Here is a 24129-nt window from a genome sequence, read left to right on the forward strand (position 1 = left end):
GACACAGCTGTTAATTAATAGCCCATACAGCTAATGGCAACTAAGGGACCTACAGTTTATTGTGGAATCCGAACCACATTTTTTCCTCGTAATTAACGAATTGGTCTAATTATTAGGATACTACTGCGGATTAGTGTTCGGACATCGATAGATCACCATCGATGTTACCATCGATAGCAACATCGAACTATCACCATCGATGCTGCAAAACCATCGGTTCAAAAACATCGATATTTTCATGAGAAAAACATCGAAGTTTTCAACTTAATCATATCGAATTTTTGAATTTTATAATCTCAGTATTCCGTTATTCATAAAAAAAATGCCGATATGACGGAATTCGCGGGAAAACTAAACCTCCGTTCCTCCAAACTCGCTCCATTCCCCGCTCGCAGATAGGATTGTCACGCCAAGTCGGTCCAGTCCACTCTGTTCCGTTCCAATTTGTCCATCTCCTCTGCTACAAACATCGATATATTTATAATAGATAAAACATGTTTTATCTATCTATTTATTTTACGATCTTTGACAAACAGCTTCAGCAAAAAAAACATCGATACCAATACATCGATGGTAGTAAAACATCGACTTTCTTACATCGATGGTAAAAACATCGAACATCGACCTCCAAACATCGATGTTTTGAAAACATCGATGTTCGATACCGAACACTACTGCGGATAGTACTCACTAGTGCGGATGTTAATCCACACCAGGTAGCATCGCATCCACAGTGCATCCCTATAATTATCCACAATTCGTGACCTCCTAGTAGCTGGATTAGAGGACGCCACCCGTCCCAGTCTATTGTTGAGCGTGAGTTAAAAATATTCCGTTCTCAAGTCTGAGTGTTACCAGAGTAACATTGTTGCATCATTAAATTTAGTCCAGTCAGTGATAGCATGGATGAAACATACTCACTTGGTAGATGTCCCATCATTATGGAACAGCTGAAGCCAATTTTATTGTTAGTTCTGTCCGGTGCAATGTAGAGGTCGTGTTTTGTTTACAATTTGTTTCTTGTTATTTCAGTAATTTGAAACACCATTTAACCAAATAAAACTATATAACCATAAACAATAACTCATCCTCTAGTTATGTAACAAAACAGTAAAGCTCAAATCATGAAATTAACTCCGAAATTATAGAAACAAAATCTCGTTGACAAAAGCCACCAGTGTTACTGGACATGAAGTAGCACTATGCTCTTGCGTTACACATTATATTTTCCTCTACAGTTACAGTATTATAAAGCATACAAATAACTAGTCTTTCAAACACTAAACAACACGTTTTGGGTTAGGTTAAATCCAAGCGTAGAATGAAAATAGAATGTTAACATGAACCAAAACCACAGGTTAGTCGTGGTATCAATTGTCAAAGACTGGGAAACTCTGCACCAGCTGATTGTAGTCGTATCTTTAAATAAGGTTGCCAACTTATTTTCAAGCATACTTGAATTAGGTAAAAGCACCTAATAAAAGCACAGTTGTTTGGTTGAGATACAGGACTGCGGCAAAAGTAAGTAAATTCAGCAATTAGATACTTTGTATGTGAAACTCTCCAATGATTGGTCTCGATTATTACAGTAATGTACAACCAAAAGGAAACCACTTTTAAAGTTATACAAACACTGGTGTATTTCATAAGAAATGTTACATACATATATACAATATAAACATGAGTAACAACGCTATACCAACTAGCATATATATATATAGTTATGTACAATTTTACATAGAATCGTTGTGGATTTTATAGACTAGAGCAAGTTTTGGTTCTACACAATTGCACCAAAAACTAATATTTGTATTGAATTAAACACAATGATTTACAATGTCACTCTTATAATGATAAATATTCATACATACAAAATAGATATACATTTATGTTTTAAATAACAATGTAGTAGTTTATAAAAAACAAATGTTAACATTTTCTTGAGAAAATTTTTAAGGTTAAGGAATCACTAACATACACCTTAACCCTGTAGAAGTGAAAATTGTTTAAAACCTTAACCCACTCTGGATTTTAATTATGTACAAATTCTTCAGCAAAATCATAATAATCTTAATAAATACCACAGCCAAGATATGATCAATATCACAGGAAACGGTGCAAGAGAAAAATGTGTACTTATGTTGAGGACAACAATTTACAAGTTCCCTACCATATAGTAAAAGAGGCCCAGGCACTGTAATCGGGGGCAATCAAATTTGAATAAATATTAAATAATATCCATGAAATTTCATGTATGTGTATTTTATAAAGTGGATTAGCCCACTAAAAGTAAATCCACTTTTTAAAACCCGTTGGGGTATAGGAAATCGCTTAAGCAGATTAGTATTTGGATTTGGCATATCTAGGAATATTGGTAACGTCAAAAGTTCACTAAAAGGCAGCATAGTGAAGGAGAGTATCAGTGGACAGTGTAATTTTAAATTCTAGAAACTACATGCCAAAGTCCATGAAATAAAACATTAGCAATTATTGGTCGTTTTGATTTAGGATATAACATTTCAGGGACATTTGAAACTGAAACTACAGGATAGTACCAATTTAATAACCAAGTATTGTCATATAATTCTGCATGATTCAAGCTAATATAAATTTATGAAAATAGTTATTTGTGCAACTAGTGAGCAATTGACTCACTCGAGAGAAATACTTGCTCATGAGCCGTAGGCGAGTGAGGAAAAGTTTCTCGAGTGAGGCAATTGCACTTTGCACTCGAGTTGCACATTATATTTTTCCTACAGTTACCATTACCATAAAACAAATAAATTGGTAAAGAAACGTAACATATTTTAACACAGAAGTGAACTTTTAATATGACATTTAATGATACAACAATACAACAGCTGACCAGCTGATTTACAGCCAGTGCTGCCAACGTTTTTCACGCGCATACGACCTTGTCTGCATGTTACGCGATCACTATTTCGTGCCTTCACGTTGCAAATCTGGAGTGAGACAAAGTAATTAGAGTGAGACAATGTTAACATTGTCTCACTGATGAGCGAATTGGCCACTTTGCTTTCTCAAATCAGTGAGAGAACATGTACATTGTTAGGTAACTGCAGGAAAAAGTTATAATCACCTTAAAATAACTTCTTTTCCTATAAAATTAACACCCTAAATGTTAAAAATCTGTTGGAAACTGAAGGTAATTTATTTTTTACAAACACTGGCCTCTTTGTACATACAAATGCAAGTCCTATTTCAAACAAGGTCTAATAATATAATTACGTGGCATTTATCAATATTGTGGTGAATTTTGTTCCAAACCTTAATGGATAACTGAATGGGGTTGAGAATCATTAGCACAGAGTGAATGTAACCTCCAGAGAAAGGAAGAATGACGTCACAGTTCATCCTTCAGCAACAACTTGGGCAGTCGAGACCAATCAACACTCAAAGCTAGCTGGAGCTGCTTTAACCTCTGCAGCTTGCTAACCACTCTACGCAGGGCTGAAAACATACCACTAGTCAGTAAAAATACTACACAAGGCATATCTCACTTAATTCTAAACTCCTGGATTAAATATGCCCAGTTACATCCCCATCCTTATCTATATAAATAAAATTAGAGTTTTGTCTGTACATTGCTCAGAATTATAAATTTTTAGATTATTTTTTTGTTTTATACATTAAAGAAGACGAAACAAGTCTCATCTCTATTTCTGTCTGTCGGTCGTCTGTTACGGCACAAGAGGCATTTTACGCGGCCTTCTCCTGAAAAACGAGAGTACCTATCAAGATCCAAATCATTTTAATGTATTCACTGGATTGGCGAGATTGTCTTTAGCCATTAAAATATGGCCTCATTATTTTTTAAATAAAATGATGGATGTTTAAAAACCCGATTTCGTGCGATTTTTGTCAAGTTTTTTCCTAATGTCCATCACATAATCATCTATGAAATAACGAACAGCTGTTCGGATCAAGATTATTTTTTCTAGCTGTCACTGATATGTTTACATTAAATGTTGTTTACAAATACCGCAAACGTTTCCAATAACGGTTTGAAAGCAAAACCCAAACCAAGTGAGATTAAAAACGAGTTTCCTTACATAAAGGATTGAATTAATCGAAAGTTCAATAATGTGTATTGTAACCGTAAATGAAATTAGAGATTCTTTGTGTATAAAATTGTTCTGAAGTTTTGATAACTGGGAAAAGTCCTTGAATCAGTGTTGTATAGGGCTGGGAACTTACATTTATAAAATCATCGTCACCAATAGCTTACTAACAAGATTTTCACTCATTGACGGCGTTTCAATGGCGGTTGTGTGAAGTGTAAAGTGAAAAATCATAACTGCAGTGGGTGATTGTAACAGAGGTTTGCCGGTTTACGGATGATGCTAAACTCGCTTTTCCAATGTGTCACTTTCGGTTTCTACTCACCGCTATGTGCTGCAATGGCTGGACCATACAGCCAATAAGCACATAGACTGTATCTAATAGTTTTGCCAGCACGTCTGAAAATATGCAAACCAACTGCTGCTTTATAGGTTCTTTATATAATAAGGTTTCATCTGACTACTATAAGATCCCCGTGCGTAGAACGGGCACACAGCTAGTTGGTAATAAAATAGTGATGTGTGAACTCTATAGTTGTAACTCAGTCCCTGGTAGAAAAAGCCATATATTCTCTTAAGGGATTCTTTACTCGTTGTGAACTATATTGGATCATCCTCACAGAGAAGGCACAATCAAAGGGTGTTCTCATTATTGGCTTTGTTTTGGTTGTCAAGTAGTGTCAAACTAGAGCTCTAGTTAGCGCTATAAACACCAAAGGTAAAGAAGACAACGGCAACAACTGAGTGTCCTCAAATTGCATACGGAATTTAATTTAAAAGTGTCCAGTTTACATAACTTGTATGTCCTCTTAAAAGACTTTTTATTTCAACAACAGTAAAACCCCTTCTAAACACACCTTGTTAAACTGAAACCCAGATTAAATTGGACCATGATAACAAGTTTTATCAATAGTTGAAAAGTTAGTAGGGCAACAGGAATTGTTTGCTGTGGCACTGGCCAACAGAATCTAACGGAGCAGACAACACAGATTTTATATTATAATGAAGATTAAAGTTAAGAGAACAATTAATTTTGTGAATACAGTCGTAGATTTTAAGATGACAGTTATTAAAATTACATAAAAATTAACTGTATGGACCTAAGTTGAAATAGCCCCAGTTGGGCTCACCCCTTTAAGTTGAGTTAATTGTTAAAAATATAAAAAATAATATTATTACCCTTCATGAATTTAAATCAGACTTTATACAAATTAAAAACGTTTTCGTTGGCTGTTCAAAAACAACTGTCTCAGGTCAAACAAAAGTTACAGAGGAATAATAAAGTACATTAATTGTTACCGAAATATATTATTAACGAAGTATCTCCACTAGTCTAGTTAAAATATATCTTTAAGGTGCCATGGGTAACAAGAGTTGAATATTCAGAGAAGCATTTAAAAAAATCAGGAAAAAATAAAAATGATGTGGTTGCATTTGGAAATTCTGGTAACGAAGGGTATAATAGAACAAGTTTAACATTTAAGAGGCAGAAAATATGGTAAATGGAGGGTGAAAGGCTACATAGCTGACCTAAGGGCTTGCCCTCGGTGGAATCAGGTGTCAGAGACAAGGCTCTGTAGCGGAGCAGATGAGAGGAGATAGCATCCAACACTTCCCTCCGCACTTGGACAAGGCACTGTCTACGAGCAACATTAGTCTGTAACAAACTCACAACATTGTTAACATGTAAAACTAGTACAAACAAATAATCACACCTGATAATAATAAGGTAATAATTATTTGTGAGATAAGAATGCGTCTATATGTAATCTGTAATGTGAGCTATCATCACACTAAATTTCAGCCCAATCCGACCAGTATTTTTCGCGTTTACTTGTTACAAACATCCATCCATCCAAACTTTCTCACTTATATTACACTTTCACTTATATTTGTAGGATGAATGATAAGTTACAGCGTTTAAAAATAGCACCTAAACAATGCAGATGGATCTCACTCTCACTCTACTATTGTCTAAGTCTAGCCCAGTTTGTGATATTTTTGAATTCAATAGGCCTATTTCATCAGTCTTTCAATAGAATAAATACAAAAAATTATTTTCTTTGTTTGAAGTTCATTGAACAATTACGACTACACCCGACGATGGAGGCCTACTAATCTCCAAAACGGCCATAGTGTCATAACCAACAATGATTACGAAGACAGTAAGTAAATAATATTTATGAAGTTCATTGTTGGTGATGGTGAGTTAATGTTGTTTAAAGGTTTTGTTGCGGACATTTTCCATCACGATGGTAAAAAACAATACACAACGTTTCAGGATCTGGAATCTGATCCCGTCCTCAATGGTGAGCTGTTCACACTACACCTTTTATAGACTATAGTGTTTTGTGATTGGTTATTAAAATTATTTACATGTTGTATCATGACTTGACTGCTATACAGTGCATATTTTTTTACTGCTACCCTCTATCGTGTATTCCAACTTAGGTTCCCAAGGGTGTTTGTGTATTGTTAGTTGTAATGTGTTAGTTCATATAAACAAGACTCTGTACGTTATAAATAACAATAAAGTCTAATTAACTGGGTGTCTTAAACAATTTATAACCATACCTGTGATAGTTGGCACACCTGCACCATGGCAAACAATCTTAGCTCCAAAGGCAGGTTGGCCAACACAAACTGTGTTAATGCCTCTGCAGTAATGCCACCCCGACCGGTGAAAACTCTCGACTCGTCCTTCCTAGAAAATCATAAAACTAATTTTAAAAAATTTTACTTTGTATACTTATTAAAACTAAATAAAACTTAAATAACTTAAACAAAACTGATTTGATTTGAATTACAGTAATTTGGAAGATAAGTAAAAAATAAAACTAAAATTTTAACAAGGAAATCTTTGTCTTTGTAAGAATATCATTTTACCAAAAAGTTCAATGAGAGAAACTAATTTTTAGTGGGAAAATGAACATGTAAAATGTTTTTCAACGGTTTCAGCAGGCAATATTCAGACTGCACTGACAGTAAAATAATTGGCCAGCAACTTTTCAAAAACCATATTTTTTTACATTTTATATGGTTCATAACTTAGCAAGCCTATGGCCTATATTAAATTACATAACTAGGTCTAAATATTAGTGGTCAAGATTCAAATGTGCTAATAAAGAGTTTTTTTTAAATAAAACATGTTTTAACTATCTTAAAAAAAATTAGTTTATATAGTTTGCATATTTAGGCAGTTGATTTTTGTATAAGACAGCAACAATTGCCTATTGCTATTACTATGGACTCCAGCAGCAAAAAGGCACAGCTTTTTTAACACATGTTATTGGGATGAGAAAAAGGAAGTAAACAAAATTCTGGTTAACGACTCAGCAGCGCTGATCTTAGATTAGCCTCACCGTCCAGCAGGGAAGACCAGCACTGTGGGGTACTTGGGAGCTGTCAGATGCCACGGGAGGTCGTTGTTCTCTCCGTCTACACGAGCAAACAGCAGGGAGGGGACGGAGCGCAGACGACGTGCCACAGTCAGATAGGCCAGACTGGCTGGCTGGCAGAATCCACAGTAGGGGGAGTAGTAAAGAACTACCACGGTTTGGGAGTTGTTGAATGCTCTCTCCACGAAGGTGGCTGTGGTCAGCTCTACAATCTGTCACATCAGGCACGGTTACAAACTCTTGACACTAGACCAATCAATTGAGTGAGTAGTGTTACCTTGTGGGCAGTTAATTATTTAGACGTACTAGCCGGTTGACGGATCGTTTCCTCAACATTAGTGAGTAGCGTTTGGGCCACTATTCATTACAAAAGTTGTTTTTCTCTTATGTAAAATTTCACAGGTACATACTAACAAATACTGCCGCCGCAGCAAACCTGCAGACTAAGCGAATTTCCATTTGCCTGATTGGATTTTCAATGAAGTCTATATAAATAACATTAGGTTCAACAAGTAAATACCTAGATATGCTGCTACAGGTAGGTAATAAAGAGTGTTTTTTTAGTATAAAATAAATAAATTTGACAATTTTGATCAAAATATATCCACAAACAAGCAAACTACAACAGTTTACTTATTCTCCATAAGAACCAGTGGGAATTTTAAATTTACAACTTTTAAAATCTTCTCCATAACCAATAATTGTAAAAAACACTTCAATATACTAAATTAAATGATTTTTAAGCTCTTTAAAGTGGTTTAAAAAGAAATTGGGAAATTTGGGAATTAGTAAAAAAAAGTGCACAGTTAGTGACACTCACCTGCACAGTAGGCAGTGTTGTGGGTTGGGGAGGTGGAGGGGGTAGTCCAGTTCGTTGGAACCTGTCTAACCTCCCCTCGGTGAAGTTGACCAGGAACTGTGACAGAGAAGCTCGAGTGATGGGTTGACTCAACAGGTGTGTCGTCTCCATCTGAACTCAAACAAACAATACTGAATGATTGAAATAACTGAAAAGGTAAGCAAGTACAATAATCAAAAAACTATATTTTCATTGCATAATTTCATAGAAATTTCAATTCTATACATAAAATTGCAATTCAATTCAGCGTCCATCAAAATACCGATGCATCGATTTAGTCTTGATGCGTCAATTTGGTCCCGATGCGTCTTGATGCAGTTTTTTTTAGATTTACAAGATGCATTTAGGCCGAAATAATAATTCAAAGCAATTTAATAATCATATGAATATATAATTCTTTCAGTACTTTACTCAAGGTGACTCATTTTGCCAAAATCACACATTTCCTTCTCAATAACAGATAAATGCCCTCACGTACCTCAGGGTTCATCAGGACAACAGCAGTGTTGCCCTTCATCGTGTCAAGCTCAACCCCCAGTCCCTTGGCGAAGTGAGAGTACAGCAATGAGTCCATGGCCAGTAGACTAATGGATTGGTTGTGTCTGTAGGCCAGGCCCCGTAGATGTGGAGACATGTCTGTAGGCGGGGGCTGTGGGGGGGCCGGGGAGTGACGACGACACAAGTCACGTCTAGACATGTCCTGTAGAGCGGCGCCTGACAACGGGTCAACCTCAGCTGCAGCGGGGCTGTGGCACAATAGACTGCTTGATTAACAGGTCTGTGACAGTGTTGAGTTAAAGTAAAATCTATCTTCTTCTTCTATATATATAAAAGGCAAAGCCCTCACTGACTGACTCACTCACTCACTCACTCATCACTAATTCTCCCACTTCCCATTTACCTAGGAGGCTGAAATTTGGTACACTGATTCTTTAGGGATTAAATAGGAAAACTAAGTTGTTTTTATTCTGATCGGACTCTCGGGCTCCGCCCCAGTGGCTCTGGAGTTTCCCATGTTAACCTTATGAGTACTCATATTTAAATGGAATTAATGAATCTTAACAGCTGTTTCAATTAGGTCTAAACAAGTTGGTTCTGTTCTATGATGTGCAATAGCATTTAAGTTACAAGGATTACCAACAGGGTGCAGCACTATTATTTTTTTTAAATTTATGACAACAGCTAATTTGCAACCAAAAGGTGAGTGAGCGTAGCGAACGAACTTCAACCTGGAGGCGAGTTAGCGTAGCGAACGAGCTAACACGAAGGCAAGTGAGCGCAGCGAACGAGCTCCAACCTAAAGGTGAGTGAGTGTAGTGAACGAACTTCAACCAGGACGTGATTGAGCCATGCGAACGAGCTCACTTATGAAGTAAAACGGGGCAAAGCCCGCGGGTACAGCTAGTAATTCATAACTCTTAAAATAAAAAAAATAATATGAACTCGTAAAATAATGTGAAACAGGAACCGAGAAACCTTTCAACACCAAACAATGTTAGACTTGTGGTTCGGATAGAAAGCTAATTATGACTAACATTCTGGCACACATATCATGACCAACTCCCATCATCACAACAATCATCTGCCATTTCCCAACCTACAATTTTGAGATGAAATTATGTTGGCAAAAGTTTTTTCCCCGTCCCAATTTTTAGGATTCCCACAGACCCTTCACTGGATATGTAGTGAGACTCACCTGAGGCACTGTGAGGCCCGCTGTGTGGCCAGCAGACATTGTCGCTTGCGTCTATCACAGCTACTGTTGGTCCACACACTCTGTGCGACCTGCACAGTGGTCGCCAGGTCTAGGGGTCGCGAGTGACACGACATTGCCGCTCTCCGCATCTGCCCCACACGTTCTGCAAACAGGTCAGAGGTCGCATAGTGATCAACTAAATAAAAAAATTATGGTAAACATACAGCACAATTGAATTAGGTCATTGATTCCTACTTCCCTTCTAGGATTCCAGTATGGCTGAATACCCTTCCTACATCAGGATCAAACTAATAATGCTAAAACTTGCAGACATTAAATAAGTTTAAGCACTAAGGAAAGTGCCAGCATTTTGAATAAAATATAATCAGATCTTTAGGACATTGTTTCAAAATCTAATGAAAATATTCAACTATTAATGAAAAAATAATAAAAAAAATTATTAATGTTGAATGTATTTAACAACACGTAAGAAATTTCCTTCGTTTAGTTTTAAGTACTTCAAGATTTCCCAGTATGGGCGTAAGATTACTAATGTACAGTAATATAATAATTTAAATGATTATTTTATCCTTGTGCTGATAAATCATTTTTTTTTTAACTAAAAGAATTTGGATGAATGGATGTTTGTTACTCAATCATGCCAGAACACCTGGATGGAATTAGTTTACTGGCTAATCTAAGTCATAGACTATAAAAATATCATTACTAACCTGTCACATACTCTGAGACATTACGGGCAAGTTCCGAAACATCAGAGTTGTTTTGAGAGTTGTAGTACTCAAGACCAACTTCTCTCAACTGAAAAATGTGAAGTTTAATTTATAAAATATGATCAAGTATAAAAATAAACGAAACTTGGGTATTATCTTTAGTTAGGTGTAAAGATTACAGTATTTACAGTAAAACATCCATTGTCTACAAATGACACAAATAGCTTAACTTTGAAATCCCTTTGAAAAAAGTCTTACACTGATTTGTGTGGTAACAAGCAGTATAAACCTGTATTAAGCGGCCTGTTTTTTGTGTGGCCTCAATTCAACTAAATCCCTATTTGATATAAAACTGGCACAGCTTGGGACATAGGAATTTAATACCTACTTTTCTTCAAAATTGTACTCTATAACCAGAGGAAGTTTAACGTCGACATAGGACAAACATAGAACATTTTCAAGCTTATGACATGGTGCAGTAACTATACCACATTATCACTCACCAAGTTGTACATAACAAAGTTGTCAGCTGGTGTGAACATGAGCAACGTTGGACTGTTGACTACGTACGGAGCCAGAGTCAGGCTCTTGACACCAGGCGGCGTCATCCACAGTGTTACCTACAAGCAAGAGATTAGAAAACCTAGTTAACAAGTTTTATTGTTACAACATTATCAGTACATTTAACAAAATATGTTAGTGAATTTGATTGCAAAATAAGCTTTCTGACCTCTTTCTGTTGTCTAAATTTCATCAACAAAGTGCTGAATAGTTTTGTTACGAAGCTATGTTATCAAAGCTTGCAACACTCATCACATTTTGTTATGCTTTAATGTTTCTTGTTTTGAATGTAAATAATTTGACTGCACAGAATGTTTTGGCAGATAAAGAAACTCGTCCCATTCCTTCCCATTTCCACCTTAGGTGCAAAGTCCGCTCAAGCTAATTTGGCCTAGAGCCGCAAGTACCCTAAATCCGTAACTAATTAGTAGGGGTGTGCGAAGCAGCAAAAAATTTTCGATTCGAAGCAACGATTCGATTCAAAAGATTTTCGATTCGATTCGATGCAACTCGATTCGAAGCAATACGGTATTTTTCTATTCATAATTGTCAATTGAGTGGATTAACAATAATTAAAATTTACCACATTTGTGTAATACAAATTTTTGTTGATGTGGTATTAGGCCTATTCATACTTAACATATGAATTTTAGGTGAAAAATATTTATTTTCAATCATAGGGATTAGAATAACCTGTATTGCTGTAAATACCAGTGAGCTGCTTTACTTGCCTATTTCATAATTTTTACTTGGAATTGGCTCAACTGCAAGAAAGAAGAAAATATTTTTTTATCAAGACATTCATTCTCATTTTAATAACTGTTTAAATAACTAAATAAGTACCGGTAGCTAAATTACAACAAATTTGAATGGAACTTAATATAAAAAGACCATTAAGAAATAAATTTACATATCACAAGTTTAGGGCCTGTGGACCGGCTTCAGGACTGCAAGCAAAGAAGAAAATAAAAATAATATGTTTCCACCATGCAATAAGTATCATTCATTCCCTGCCTCCTAACCTCCTTAGTATAATAACCTCACACTTACATTATTTGTTACATCATCATAAATAAAGAATTATCTATTATTATTGGCATCAGTAGGCCTAAAGCTTTACATAGGAATTATTTTTTATAGGGCCTAAAATAGTAATTAGTAAGCAACATGACAAGTGGAGAACTCATTGAAGAAAAGATATTGTGTAAACTAATTTACTATAATACTCAAAAACAGTAAATAACACACAAACATTGTTTATGGTATAATTAATTAAGAACTGTAAAAAATGCATATCATGTCATACAGTAGTATAGACCTACTGCAAGAGATTAAAATCCTAAAACAACTGATTTTGATAGCTAATGAATGAAAAGAATTAAAAATCCATAAAATAAAGCCAAACAATATCACAATTAATTAGGTACCCGAAAAGTAACTCTTAAATAATATATAGAAGATTAAAATAATATTAAATCACGAGTTCTAGTGCCCTTGGCAACACAGGTCTATGTTTTTAAACTACCCTCAATGTTTTTGGAACAGCAGGGTCTTTTTCTCTGAAGGAAGGGTAGTAGTATGGGTAGTATGTCAACAAAAACAATGAATCACTCTCACCAGCCAGGCCCGGGCAACTATGTGTGCATTCAAGGTCATAGACCCTCCCCCTCCCCTCTTACACCACCCGGTTGCTACCCAGTTGCTTCAATTGCTGACAAAATGCAAGTGATGAAACAAGGAAGTAGAGACAAAAAAATATTTCTTTATTCAAAAACACAAAACTGTTACAGATCATTTTCAAAGATATTAATTCATTGTAATTTGTGAGTTGTAAATATTATATTGGATCTTAGAAATATATTTTTTTAACCCCAACTAACCAAGATACAGATCTGTTCACTATATCAGATATTTCTTTTGTTTATAATTTATTATGTAAAATACTAAAATATATTTTTAATTAGGTATGGAATAAACAATAAATGATTAAACTACAGTAGTATGTCTGGATAAATAGTCTTTCTACTCTTTTGACTTTGTTTTCTTTGCACTGTTAGTGTCGCATCACGGCTTTTGTCTTGTCACTCGACGACTAGACTGGCTCTGGCTAGTGGCAGTGCGGCAATTGCTCTGTTGTGTCTTTATTCTTAAAGGTCATGAGCCAACTTAATCTTTAATTCTCATTTGAACATTTTAATTCCTCTGTAATAATAGATATAATAATATAAGAGTGTTTCTTTGGAAATAAATTATTCTTTTTTTTTTCTTTTGCCCGAAAAAAAGACCCCTAACGAAAATACCAAATGCATCAGTCTATACCATTAATCTTACTAGTTAAGTATTAAGTAACAATTTTTCAGACTTATTTTTAAAATGATTTTGGAGTAACCTATCTTGTTTTGGCTAGGTTTACAGTAGTAAAATATTTCTCACACTGCTTACATCAAGACAAAAAACAAAACCCCTCATCATTTGCAATGTCAAAACAAAAAAATATAAAACAATTAAAGCTATATTTAATGCAAAGAATGTATTAAATAAGAACGCCTTCGTAAAGGAAACGCAACAGCAACGCGCTCCTGTATTGCGGTTATTGCATTGACTTTCTGCAGGCGTTTTTCGTATATGGATACTGACTCCCTCATGAATCGAATCGTTTTTTGACCACCACTGAATCGAATCGCGATTCGATGCATCGAATCGAATCGAATCGAAATTTCGATGCATTTTCGATGCATCGCACACCCCTACTAATTAGTACGAGTTACGAGTACGAGTGGTTGCCGGATGGCGGCGATACAGAAGGTGGGGAGACTAAAAGGAGGAGGGGGTCCTCTAAATTACGCACACATGTCAGCTGCTGGTTACAACCCGCCTACAGGGTGACCCATGGTAACATGAATAAGGCTTGAATTTACATTTTTACTTACCTACCAAAATGTAGTGTTGTCAAAACATTTACACGGTAAAGGTCCATAAACTAAAACCTATAGAACAGTGTGAATTTTCCTTCATATAAAAAAAAAACTCTTACTTGGTGGTTTTTGAAAAGGTTGTCTACCACTCACCTGGTGTAGCCGTGACTGGATCCACTCGTAGATTGCGTCTGCACTGTAGTGGCCAGGATAGTCCTGTAACATATCACCACTAGAAGACCATTGTAGGCTTGTCTGAGCTTTAGCATAAGTGGCACATACAATAACAATCAAGTAAATTATAAACGAATTCAGGACAATAGCACACACAAAAAAAAGTAAAAATTAACTGATACTTTCAGATCAAATGTACCAAGTAACACAGAACACACTAAAATATTCACACCACCACATACTCGTAATGTATGGAATGAGAAAAAATATAACACTTAGGACTACACAAAATTATTCTATATGTTGTCAATTGTACTAGCTAAAAAAAAGTCTTAGACTGATCCAATACTGTCCAAGTTTAAAATTGTAAACTTAATTTAGGCTAACCCTGTTTTTTTCCGAAATGGTAAGTGAACAGGTGACACTCTACAGGTCAGATGAATATAAACAAATATCAGGAACTAAGATGAACTGACAAACCGGTTTCTATTGAAGGATAGGTATTGTTGTTAGGATAGCAAGCAAACCTGCATTAGAGAGTCTATTCAAAAGAAACACAATCACCTAACTGTAGGCCTACACATGACCGTTGTTTAGTGGTCACCTTTAATCCTGAGGTGTGATTGATCGGTCCCAAGCAGGGTCAATTCCAGAAGCTATGTTTTCATTAGCCTATCAATAAATGATGCTATCAAACAAGAGATAATTTTAAGGATTTCAACCTTCCTTCATTGAAAGTGTTATCAGTGACAGAAAAAAGTCTATCTTTAGTGAATATTTTATAAGTATTATGTGTTTCTTGTGGCGGAGTAGACTATCCCATTCAGATAAGCCGGCTAACCTAACAAAAAATGCTTAAAACCTCAGCCCTTGTGCGCTATACATCCATAACATGAGACAATGGTGGATAGAGAGAGACAAGACCAGTTTTGAGCTGTTACTAAGAAAAAATCAAAATGGCTTTGTCGAGTGATCCTTGATTTTAGTAGTACACAACTAAATAGTTTCGGAGTGCTCTAAGAGTCTATCATCAGGTAACAAAAACATTCTGGCGTCGCCACACGTTTCACTCATAATAATACTGGCCATGTTTTACAGTATTTAATATCTTTTCATATTTTGTTGTCCGTTTGTGCCGTGTGTATTCTCAATGTCGACAGATCCAGCCAAGTTGGACTCTTACAGTAGTCCCAAACTATTTAGTAGTGTACTACTAAAAACAAGGATCACTTGACAAAGCCATGTACAACTTAAACCATTTTGCTTGCATTTGGTTACTACACTAGAGGCTACTACACCATGACATTACAAAAAATTCAAACGGCTTGTTTATAACAGAATAAGTTGTAATAAGTTAATAAGTTGTAATTAGTCCGCTGTCCCTGACAGATTTTTAACCAAACAATAGCCAACATTTTGCTTCCTGACTCAAGTTTCCCTCAATTGAAAATGCTGTGAAGATGTCAGTGACAGTGAAATATTCTAATATCTAATTGTTGTATAGCTTATGTTTCTTGTGCCAGAATGGTGCCTCACCAGAGTCTCGTTCCACAAATACAGTCGGAGGTGAGGGGTCCGGTTTCCGCCCAGTTCCCTGGTCGTCCTGAAGCTTGTGACCACAGCAAACGCCACCTCCTGTGTCACCACCTTCTCCAGGTACTTGTGGGCTGTTTCGTACACAGCCCTGTACTGCGGCCCACCACGCGGCCCTCGGAAGTGTAGGAAAGCCACCACCACCGCCTATAACACAACATAATTTGTTAATGCTCACCTTCAAATTTGACGGTCGATTCCGGGAAAGATTGTTTCTGGACCCAGATGCCCTTTGTCATTGGGCTGTCGGTTAATGATGCTAACTAACAAATAGTCAAAGTTAGATAAGATGTCCAGGATTTGAATCGTTCCCTTATATATACAAAAATATAAAACATGCCAATGGTTTAAATAAACACAAAATACACATGCTTTGCTTAGTAAAGGCCATCCCACTCTCCAGTCTCTTCAACCTAAATAGACTAAGTAACTGTCAGAGAAAAGAAAACAAAAAAAGCTGCAAGTAATATTTTCATAATATAAAAACATGTAATGCTCAGTAGGATAATCAAGTGTAAGTCAAAGAAAGGTTATCGAAATCCATTAAGATTATTCACAGGTTGAAAAAGACCGTCAATATCATGCAAGAATGACAAATAGTAGTCCTGAGAATACAATGCTTCACCAGTCACAAAATTGAATAGAACTATTTGCATTTTAAATTAGGTAGGTCTATAGAGTATGTGGAATTAAAACAAGTGAAGGTATTGATGCGAGAAAATACCAACAACCAGTGCTCGATTTGTGTGGAACAGTGTTCTGGTACCTCTCTTTCGGAAAGATAAAACTATTGGCATGGGGGGGAGGGATAGTTCCAGATAGGTTACAGTTTCGGCTCCTCATTTTTAGCGAATTTCCTATATAGGGAATAAGCAGCCTATTCAACCTTTTTGGCGGGCTGGAAATAATCTGTTTGCGGGCCTATGTTTGCGGGAAGTATGTTGGAGACCCCTGCACTAGACACAACTATTCTGTGTGATTAAACTCACATTGTAGGCACTACGTAGTCTTATCAGATCCTCCATGTTCTGTATTCTGTGCAGCGGTCTGATGACGTTGTCCAGAAACCGACTCATGTATCTGAAACGGCACACACAACAGTAAATATTTTAGCTTGAAAGAGGAAATAAATTTTGATTTAACTGCTGATCTAGGGGACTCTGTTAACTCTCCTCTTTAGAAAAATTGTAGGTTTAAATATGGAATTAAACTGAAGCAAAAAATGTGTTCATATTGTGATCATTTAATTGTATAAGTTTAAAGCCTGAAATTCTAAAATTCTGAAGGTTATTCAATTTGATCTTCTACAAGGAGAAACATAACATTCTGTTTCATACAGAGTAAACTAGTAGGCCTAGACAATAGATAGCTCTAGATAGATTTATTTGATCACTAAACACCATACAATCATACAATCATGCAATAGATCATGTCAAATGCGTATAGCAAGTTAAGAAATAAAAAGATATATGCAATCAAGCTTTAGTGCTGATTATACTTTTTTAAGTCACTAGATACAAAGTGAGTAAGTTACTATGACTATCCTGATAATTAGACCAATTTGTTAATTACAAGAAAAAATGTGGTTTGGATTCCACTATAAACTGTAGGTCCCTTAGTTGCCATTGGCCGTATGGGCTATTAATTAACAGCTGTGTATATGGAACATGTCGGCCTTAGTCACTAATAAGACTACAAGTTCACGCCACTCATCGCCATACATACTTGGCTTAAAATACCTACATTCGTATGGTCGCCATTTCAAAGTAAAGTATTGAAGTATTAAACTAAAATATGCAATTTTCCTTTAGACCATAACCACCATTGTCTTTTGTAACTAAATTTATAAGAAACCCATATCAAACAAAAGACTTTGGTTTAAGTTTCACCAGCAATATAGCTTTGCTAAAGTATCGGCTAAGGAATATTTTCCAAGCCTAACTCTTCTTTAGAGTTTAAAGTATTCAAGATTTATTGTGTTTGAATCAAGCAAATTAATTCAAATTGTATTTTATTTGAATCATTGGCCATAAAAATCATAGTTTAATTTTGGATATTAGAAAATGGTTTTTATACTGAAATAGCCAATACTTCACCTGGCATCTCTGGGCCCCCTATACTCCACCCCGGTCTCATGAGTGAGGTAGGCCACCAACTTGGGAAACTGCTGTATCTTGTTGAGCGTCCGCTTGCATTCACCGCCCGGCTGCCAGCAGTTAATGGCGGCAAAATATACCTGCAACAAGAAACTAGTCAATTAATTACGTCTATTTGTGTAATTCACCACTTAGCAAAAAGATGTATAAATAGATTTATAAAAGATTGATAAAATGTTAAGAACGTGTTGTCTCTTCCTGGAAAATGATTTTTTTCATGGATACCAATTAGTTAAATCTGAACTAAAATTTGTCTAATGCCTTTTCATGATTATAGATTTAAATTTTTATGTCAGCAATGCAGTTTTTATGAGCTTCAAAAGCTTTCCTGACTGATCACTCATGGCTGGACAAACAAGGGCATAGACAAATTATTAACTATTAATCCACTTAATCGTAGACAAGTTAATGGCAAAACTGCCCACCTGTTTTTGATGCTGCAGCGCTACGTTCTCAAAGTGTCTGATCGTTTCCCGGCTCTCAGCGTCCCAAGGAGCGTAATACATGATGAAACTGACGTCCGACTCGCTGGCTCGCAATATGGCTTCTGACAGCTGACCTTTGTAGTAGTCCACCACTGGGGAGCTGCGAGAAAACATCGGAGCAGGGGGAGGAGTGGTGCCAGAGTGAGTGGATCTACACGCAAGCAATAGATAAATAAATAGATTAAAGAATTTCAAAGGCTAAGTTAACAATTTAATTAATTAGGAAGTTTCCTGTTAAAGGGAACATTCATTATTATCAATAACTTTTATGGATAGGCTATATCAATATTTTTTTGTTATTTACGAAATTTTGAAATGTTACAGCAAGTTTGGTTAGTTATGTTAATTAATAGCCCAAACAGCTAATGACAACTAAGAACCAACAGTTTATAATGGAATCCGAACCACATTTTTGCCTTGGTAATAACAAATTAGTCTAATTATCAAGACAGTACTGCAGATAGTCATAGTACTCACTAGTGCGGACGTTAATCCACACCAGGGAGTATCGCACGGCACAGTGCATCTCTATGAATATCCACAATTTGTAACCTAGTAGCTGGATTACAGCACGACGCCACCGTCCCAGTCTAGTGTTGCTAGCCTAGTGGTTAGTGTCTCTGACTTTGGTCCGATAGAGACTGATTCAGTTCCCCACAAAGCATGGGTTTAGACAGCTTTCCCAAAAAGTGTTTACAAATCACTCTCTCTTGTCTCCTATTTAAAAAATGCCAGTGACGTAGACAAGAACAAGAACAAAAGGAATTAATTCAAAAAACACAATCGGTAGGCCTACCTAAATATATACTGGTAATATATAATATCGGTAAAAGAATACAGATTTAAGTTGGGTTTATACTGGGGAGTACCATCAAGTGGTGGTAGATTTGCTGATGTGACACATTAACCTACTTATTTAGTACGGTAGCAGAGCTGATAGCGCTTATGATTTAGAGTATAGCAGTAGAAATGCAAGATTCTACACCTAACTTAGATAGTTAGAGCCTTAATAGTAACAACAATTAGTAACATATAATAGAAATAGTACAGTATCATAAAAAAAAACTACGGAAAGTAAATAAAAGAAACGTCTTATAACACTTAAAACATATATTTACGCTTATACTGTTACTCACAAGACGGTAAATATACAAAACAGATGGTAAGTGGTGATCGATTTCGATTGGACACTCCAATCATCATCAGACCCAATAGGCGAATGACAAGAATCTTAATGGCGTCCCTAATTATACCCTATTGGCTACCGGAAGCACCGGCCAATACATTTTTATAAGTACAACTGGAATCAAAATGTATTTGTTCATTAATCAACTTATTTCTATTTAAAAAAAAAAACTGAAGAAGAACTAAAGCTCCAGGGTAGCCTATTATTTTGAGATATTAAAGATATTTACAGATTGTGTTCCTGAAGAAAAGTCTTTATTATAGGTACATCAGGGATGGTTTGGTACCATACATAATACATTTAAGAAGGCTCTTAAGTTAACTTATTTTTTGCTCTTTTTAATTCTTCTGATAACTTAGCTGACCACTACTAGGAAAAGGTACTATTATTATAGGTCGTTCAATTTAAGTGCCTCTCTGTCAGTTAAGACACCGATGAAACAAACGTAACTACACGCCTCTAACGGGCACACAAGCCTGCTCCAAACTGGTGTGAACAACTTACAAAATACATAAAACTCAGTTTTTGACTATGTAAGTTTAGCCTATAACTTCAATCAAATTTAAAAAAGGCTATAAGTTAAGTAGAACCAACAGACTAACCTAACGGAATGTTTTACAGTATACACAGTGAATCGGTGTGATAACCTAAATTCTTAACATTTGAAACCTATGCTTGTCCTTAGGCATGCAAATTATTCTAATGTTTAACTTACTTTACAGTAAAGTAAAGCTTTCTCTTTGAATGGAAAAAATGAGGATAATATTTGAAGTTAACTTAATTCAAGGGCAAGGCCTAAGAATTGCCTCACAGCTGAGAATAAAAACACAAAAAATACAACATTCAATTTTTAAATTACCCAACATTATTGCCATTTTGGTAATTATTTCGTGAAATTTCCATGGTGTTTTGATTGCCAAGTAGGTCTGTGTTCTAGCCTAATTTTAAGTAGCCCTAGATCTAGGATATTTGGTATGTTATGATGGGTCCTAAAAATAATATTAACACCTAAGATACGTACGAGTTGAGTGAGGCATAGGCAGTGAAAATAATCAGCATCAAGAAACATAATTCTCTTCCGATGCATAGCATTTTGTTGAAACTCTGGATGTGTTTTGATGGGCCACGTAAATTGACATCGTCGTTTTCATCCAGATTGGGAGATAGGGACATAGCTCCACGTCATAGGAAAGTTTCAGGGTCGATCTCCTATTTGTATCATGATCTAAAATCAAGAATAACACTAAATATAGCACCTATAACCAAATAAGACAAGCATTTAAAAGGCTTTAACATGACGTAGTTGATCCAATAATTAAGTTCTAAGCAGACAAGTTGTTTGGTTGAAGAGATAACCTCCTCAAAAACGAAACGAACTGTTTTGACTTCTTGTTCTTCGACAGCCAGGTAGCAATAATCGTCATCATCGTCGATTTTGCTGAACAGCTGATCTTCTTTGTATTCAGGTTCACCAACTTATAAACTTGAGGGTGATAATACCGATAATACTATAATCCATATAGTTCTTTAAACAATTCCCCTACATTTTCAAGCAATGATTTTTGTATTGTAGCTGTTATATTATAAAATTATGTAATCATTTTAAGGATAACTTTAATTTAAAGTGTCTGCTTCCAGCCAGGGTGAATAGTTTGCTCGCCTCATAATCAAAAGGTCGCCTGTTCGATCTTGAGAAAAGTGTGGAGCTTGTTTAATGGTTCGTAACTGGACCCAGCTGTCCTTGATCATTGGGCTTTTAATAAATGGTCCTGGCTAATGGAACAGCTGAACTTAGTCATTAAGGGCCGCTTTCCCCAAATCAAGTTTAACTCTGATCGTGGTTTAAACTCTATTTTAACCTCAGATTCACTTTCCCCAAAATAATTTCTCCGTTTAAACTAGGTTTAAGTTAACCCTAGGGGTGAGGCTGGTTTAACTGGCGATCCGTGGGTTAACCCAGGAGAGAAGAATAATAGCTTGATTTTGATTGGCTCTTGCCTGACTTGTTACGTTCGGCAGACGGCAATGGCAAATATCATTGTTTGACATTTGTTAAACATAACCTAAAATAAATTGAACTGGAAATAAATTAAGAAATAACAAACCAGAACCTATGTAGACAATTAATTCATGACTATTTTAAATTTAAAGATATAAGGCTACAGATATACAGTAATGGTTTTAAGGTTTTTAAATGCGTAGAGTAGGCCTAAATTATTATATTTTCGGTAGGTAGTATCGTAGTTGTGTACAATCGATAGGTTACCTTGTCCACAGCAACGAAAAATTGGGTGGAAAGTTTGCTCATAAAAAGCCTTTTGGTTTGAAATTAAATTTAGTTTAGAAACATCGAACGTGTCTAATGCTGAGTAGCCTAGGCCTGCCATTACAAAGGATAGGCTCTAGTTTTTAATCCACAAACATTAATTTCGCGTCTTTCCCAACATTTTATTTTCCCATGAGTGTAAATGCTTTTATTTGATGCGTACAGTAGGCCTACTGTTTAATTAAGTTTGAGCTTAAATAAACACAATAAATGAAATGCTTATAAATTAGCATCAGTACAATTTATTAGCCTGCAAATAAAAATGTTTCTTCAATGTCAACAATTGGAGATAATGGCACGACACCTAATACAAATAACCAAAACACGAGAAAATTAATGACAGATATGTCATAGTGGGAAGTTAAACAGCTAATATTGCAGACAAAATTGCATAACAGTGTTGCCAACATTGTTGCTTGCAAAGAAAAGCTAGGTTAAACTAAACTTTCATGACAAAATAGTGGGGAAAGCCATCCTAAGTTTAACCCACAAATTAAAGTTAACCGAGATTAAGTTAAACTTGATTTGGGGAAAGCGGCCCTTACAAAGCTACACGGCTCAACTTACACAATTCTAACTCATTCTTCACTCTCTAGGTGGCGTTCCCCATCTCAATTGATGATGATAATCTTATCTTACTAATATTATAAATGTGAAAGTTTGTGTGTTTGTTTGTTTGTTTGTTTGTTTGAAGTTCAATCACGCATAAACCACTGGACGGATTGGGCTGAAATTTGGCATGATGATAGCTTACATTCCCGATTAACATATAGGCATATTCTTATCTCAAAAATCCTTTCGGGCTCCGCCCCAGTGGCTCTGTAATTCCCCATGTTAACCTTATAAGTATTCATATTTAAAGGGAATTAAAGAATTTAGTCAGCTGTTTCAACTAAAAAAGTTGGTTCTATGATATGGAAAAGCATTAAAAAGTTATAAGATTTACCAACGGGGTGCAGTACTATATTTTTTTTGCATTTATGAAAACAGCTAATTTGAACTAAGCAGCAACAAAAAACTGTGATTCGCAATGAGAACTGTCAAAGTAGGATTGTTTACAGTTATGTTTATGTTTTTCATTTCACGAATAATTTGTGATATTTTGCGAATTGATAATTTATTTTTCTCTATTGTTTGGTGAAATGGTAGAACATTATGGCTATGGTAGATGTGTAATACTATAGAATACTGTAAATTTAAAAAAGCAAATTTTATCAAACTGTGTCCTCCACCCATTGCAATCGCAAAGCTTAAGTATAACTGCAATAAGCATTTTATACTTATATTCCAACCCCGTACGAAGGACGGGTACTCTGCTAGTACTTAATACTTTTTGGATTCTACGTTTTTTTTTAGGTATTGTCGGTGCCAGTTGCGTTTTTTACCGTGGTGTCAATGTACAGTGTACGTACAGTACAGAGTACTATAAATAACGCTTGTTAGTTAAGGGGATTCGCCACTGAAAAGGGTGATTTTTTTTTATTAAATTAGGAAAGTCGTGAAACTATTTTTTTTTCTAGTAGGGTATAATTTAACAAAAAATAGAAAAATTTTGGTTTACTTCTAAATATAAATTATAGGTGGTAAAAAAATAAAATAGAGGTTTTCCGGTCAATTTGTAGGGGTTTTTAAAAATCGATATTCTGAAGAGAGTTCTTCATGGATTCTGATCAATTTGGTGCTTTTTTAAAGACAGTTATCTAAACCTAATATGTAGGTAGGTTCTTAATAATATCTCTGTTACATATTAAATAAAAGATTGGTAAAATAAAATAGGTGTATTCTGAATTGAATCCTAAATAACAATGATTGTAAACAAAAACAAAGTTAACTTATCTATACTATTATATAAAAATCTAATGGTGTCTGTCTGTATGTGTATTACTAATATCTATACTATTATATAAAAATCTAATGGTGTCTGTCTGTATGTGTATTACTAATAGGTGCAAGAACTACTGAACCCA

General features: G+C 35.5%; 1 protein-coding gene across 1 annotated transcript; it reads right to left on the reverse strand.

Annotated features, from left to right (window-relative positions):
• Positions 1 to 1620: 1620 nt before the first annotated feature.
• Positions 1621 to 21220, reverse strand: LOC129001451 (thioredoxin domain-containing protein 11). The gene is made up of 15 exons (XM_054428740.1): positions 20858 to 21220; positions 18591 to 18801; positions 18106 to 18245; positions 16999 to 17089; positions 15953 to 16156; positions 14396 to 14458; positions 11270 to 11386; positions 10767 to 10854; positions 10036 to 10198; positions 8818 to 9085; positions 8301 to 8450; positions 7445 to 7692; positions 6657 to 6786; positions 5613 to 5739; positions 1621 to 3471 (listed from the first exon to the last, which is right to left on the reverse strand). Exons 1-15 carry the CDS (start codon positions 21007 to 21009, stop codon positions 3365 to 3367), a joined length of 2259 nt encoding a protein of 752 aa, XP_054284715.1. The 5' UTR covers positions 21010 to 21220; the 3' UTR covers positions 1621 to 3364.
• Between the last annotated feature and the right edge of the window lie 2909 nt (positions 21221 to 24129).

Source organism: Macrosteles quadrilineatus, unplaced genomic scaffold, assembly GCF_028750875.1.
Source record: "Macrosteles quadrilineatus isolate MER2022 unplaced genomic scaffold, UCM_ALF_1.0 Scaffold_8__2_contigs__length_117827958, whole genome shotgun sequence".
Classification (NCBI taxonomy): Eukaryota; Metazoa; Arthropoda; class Insecta; order Hemiptera; family Cicadellidae; genus Macrosteles; species Macrosteles quadrilineatus.

What these genes read in the sequence shown, in the direction of transcription:
- LOC129001451 (XM_054428740.1), bottom strand. Translation starts at nt 21,009, where the DNA reads ATGTCCCTATCTCCCAATCTGGATGAAAACGACGATGTCAATTTACGT. An exon ending in GACTACGTAGTGCCTACAAT is followed by an intron (nt 16,157 to 16,998) that starts GTGAGTTTAATC and finishes GTTGTGTTATAG; the next exon opens with GCGGTGGTGGTGGCTTTCCT. An exon ending in CAACACTGCCTACTGTGCAG is followed by an intron (nt 7,693 to 8,300) that starts GTGAGTGTCACT and finishes CTGATGTGACAG; the next exon opens with ATTGTAGAGCTGACCACAGC.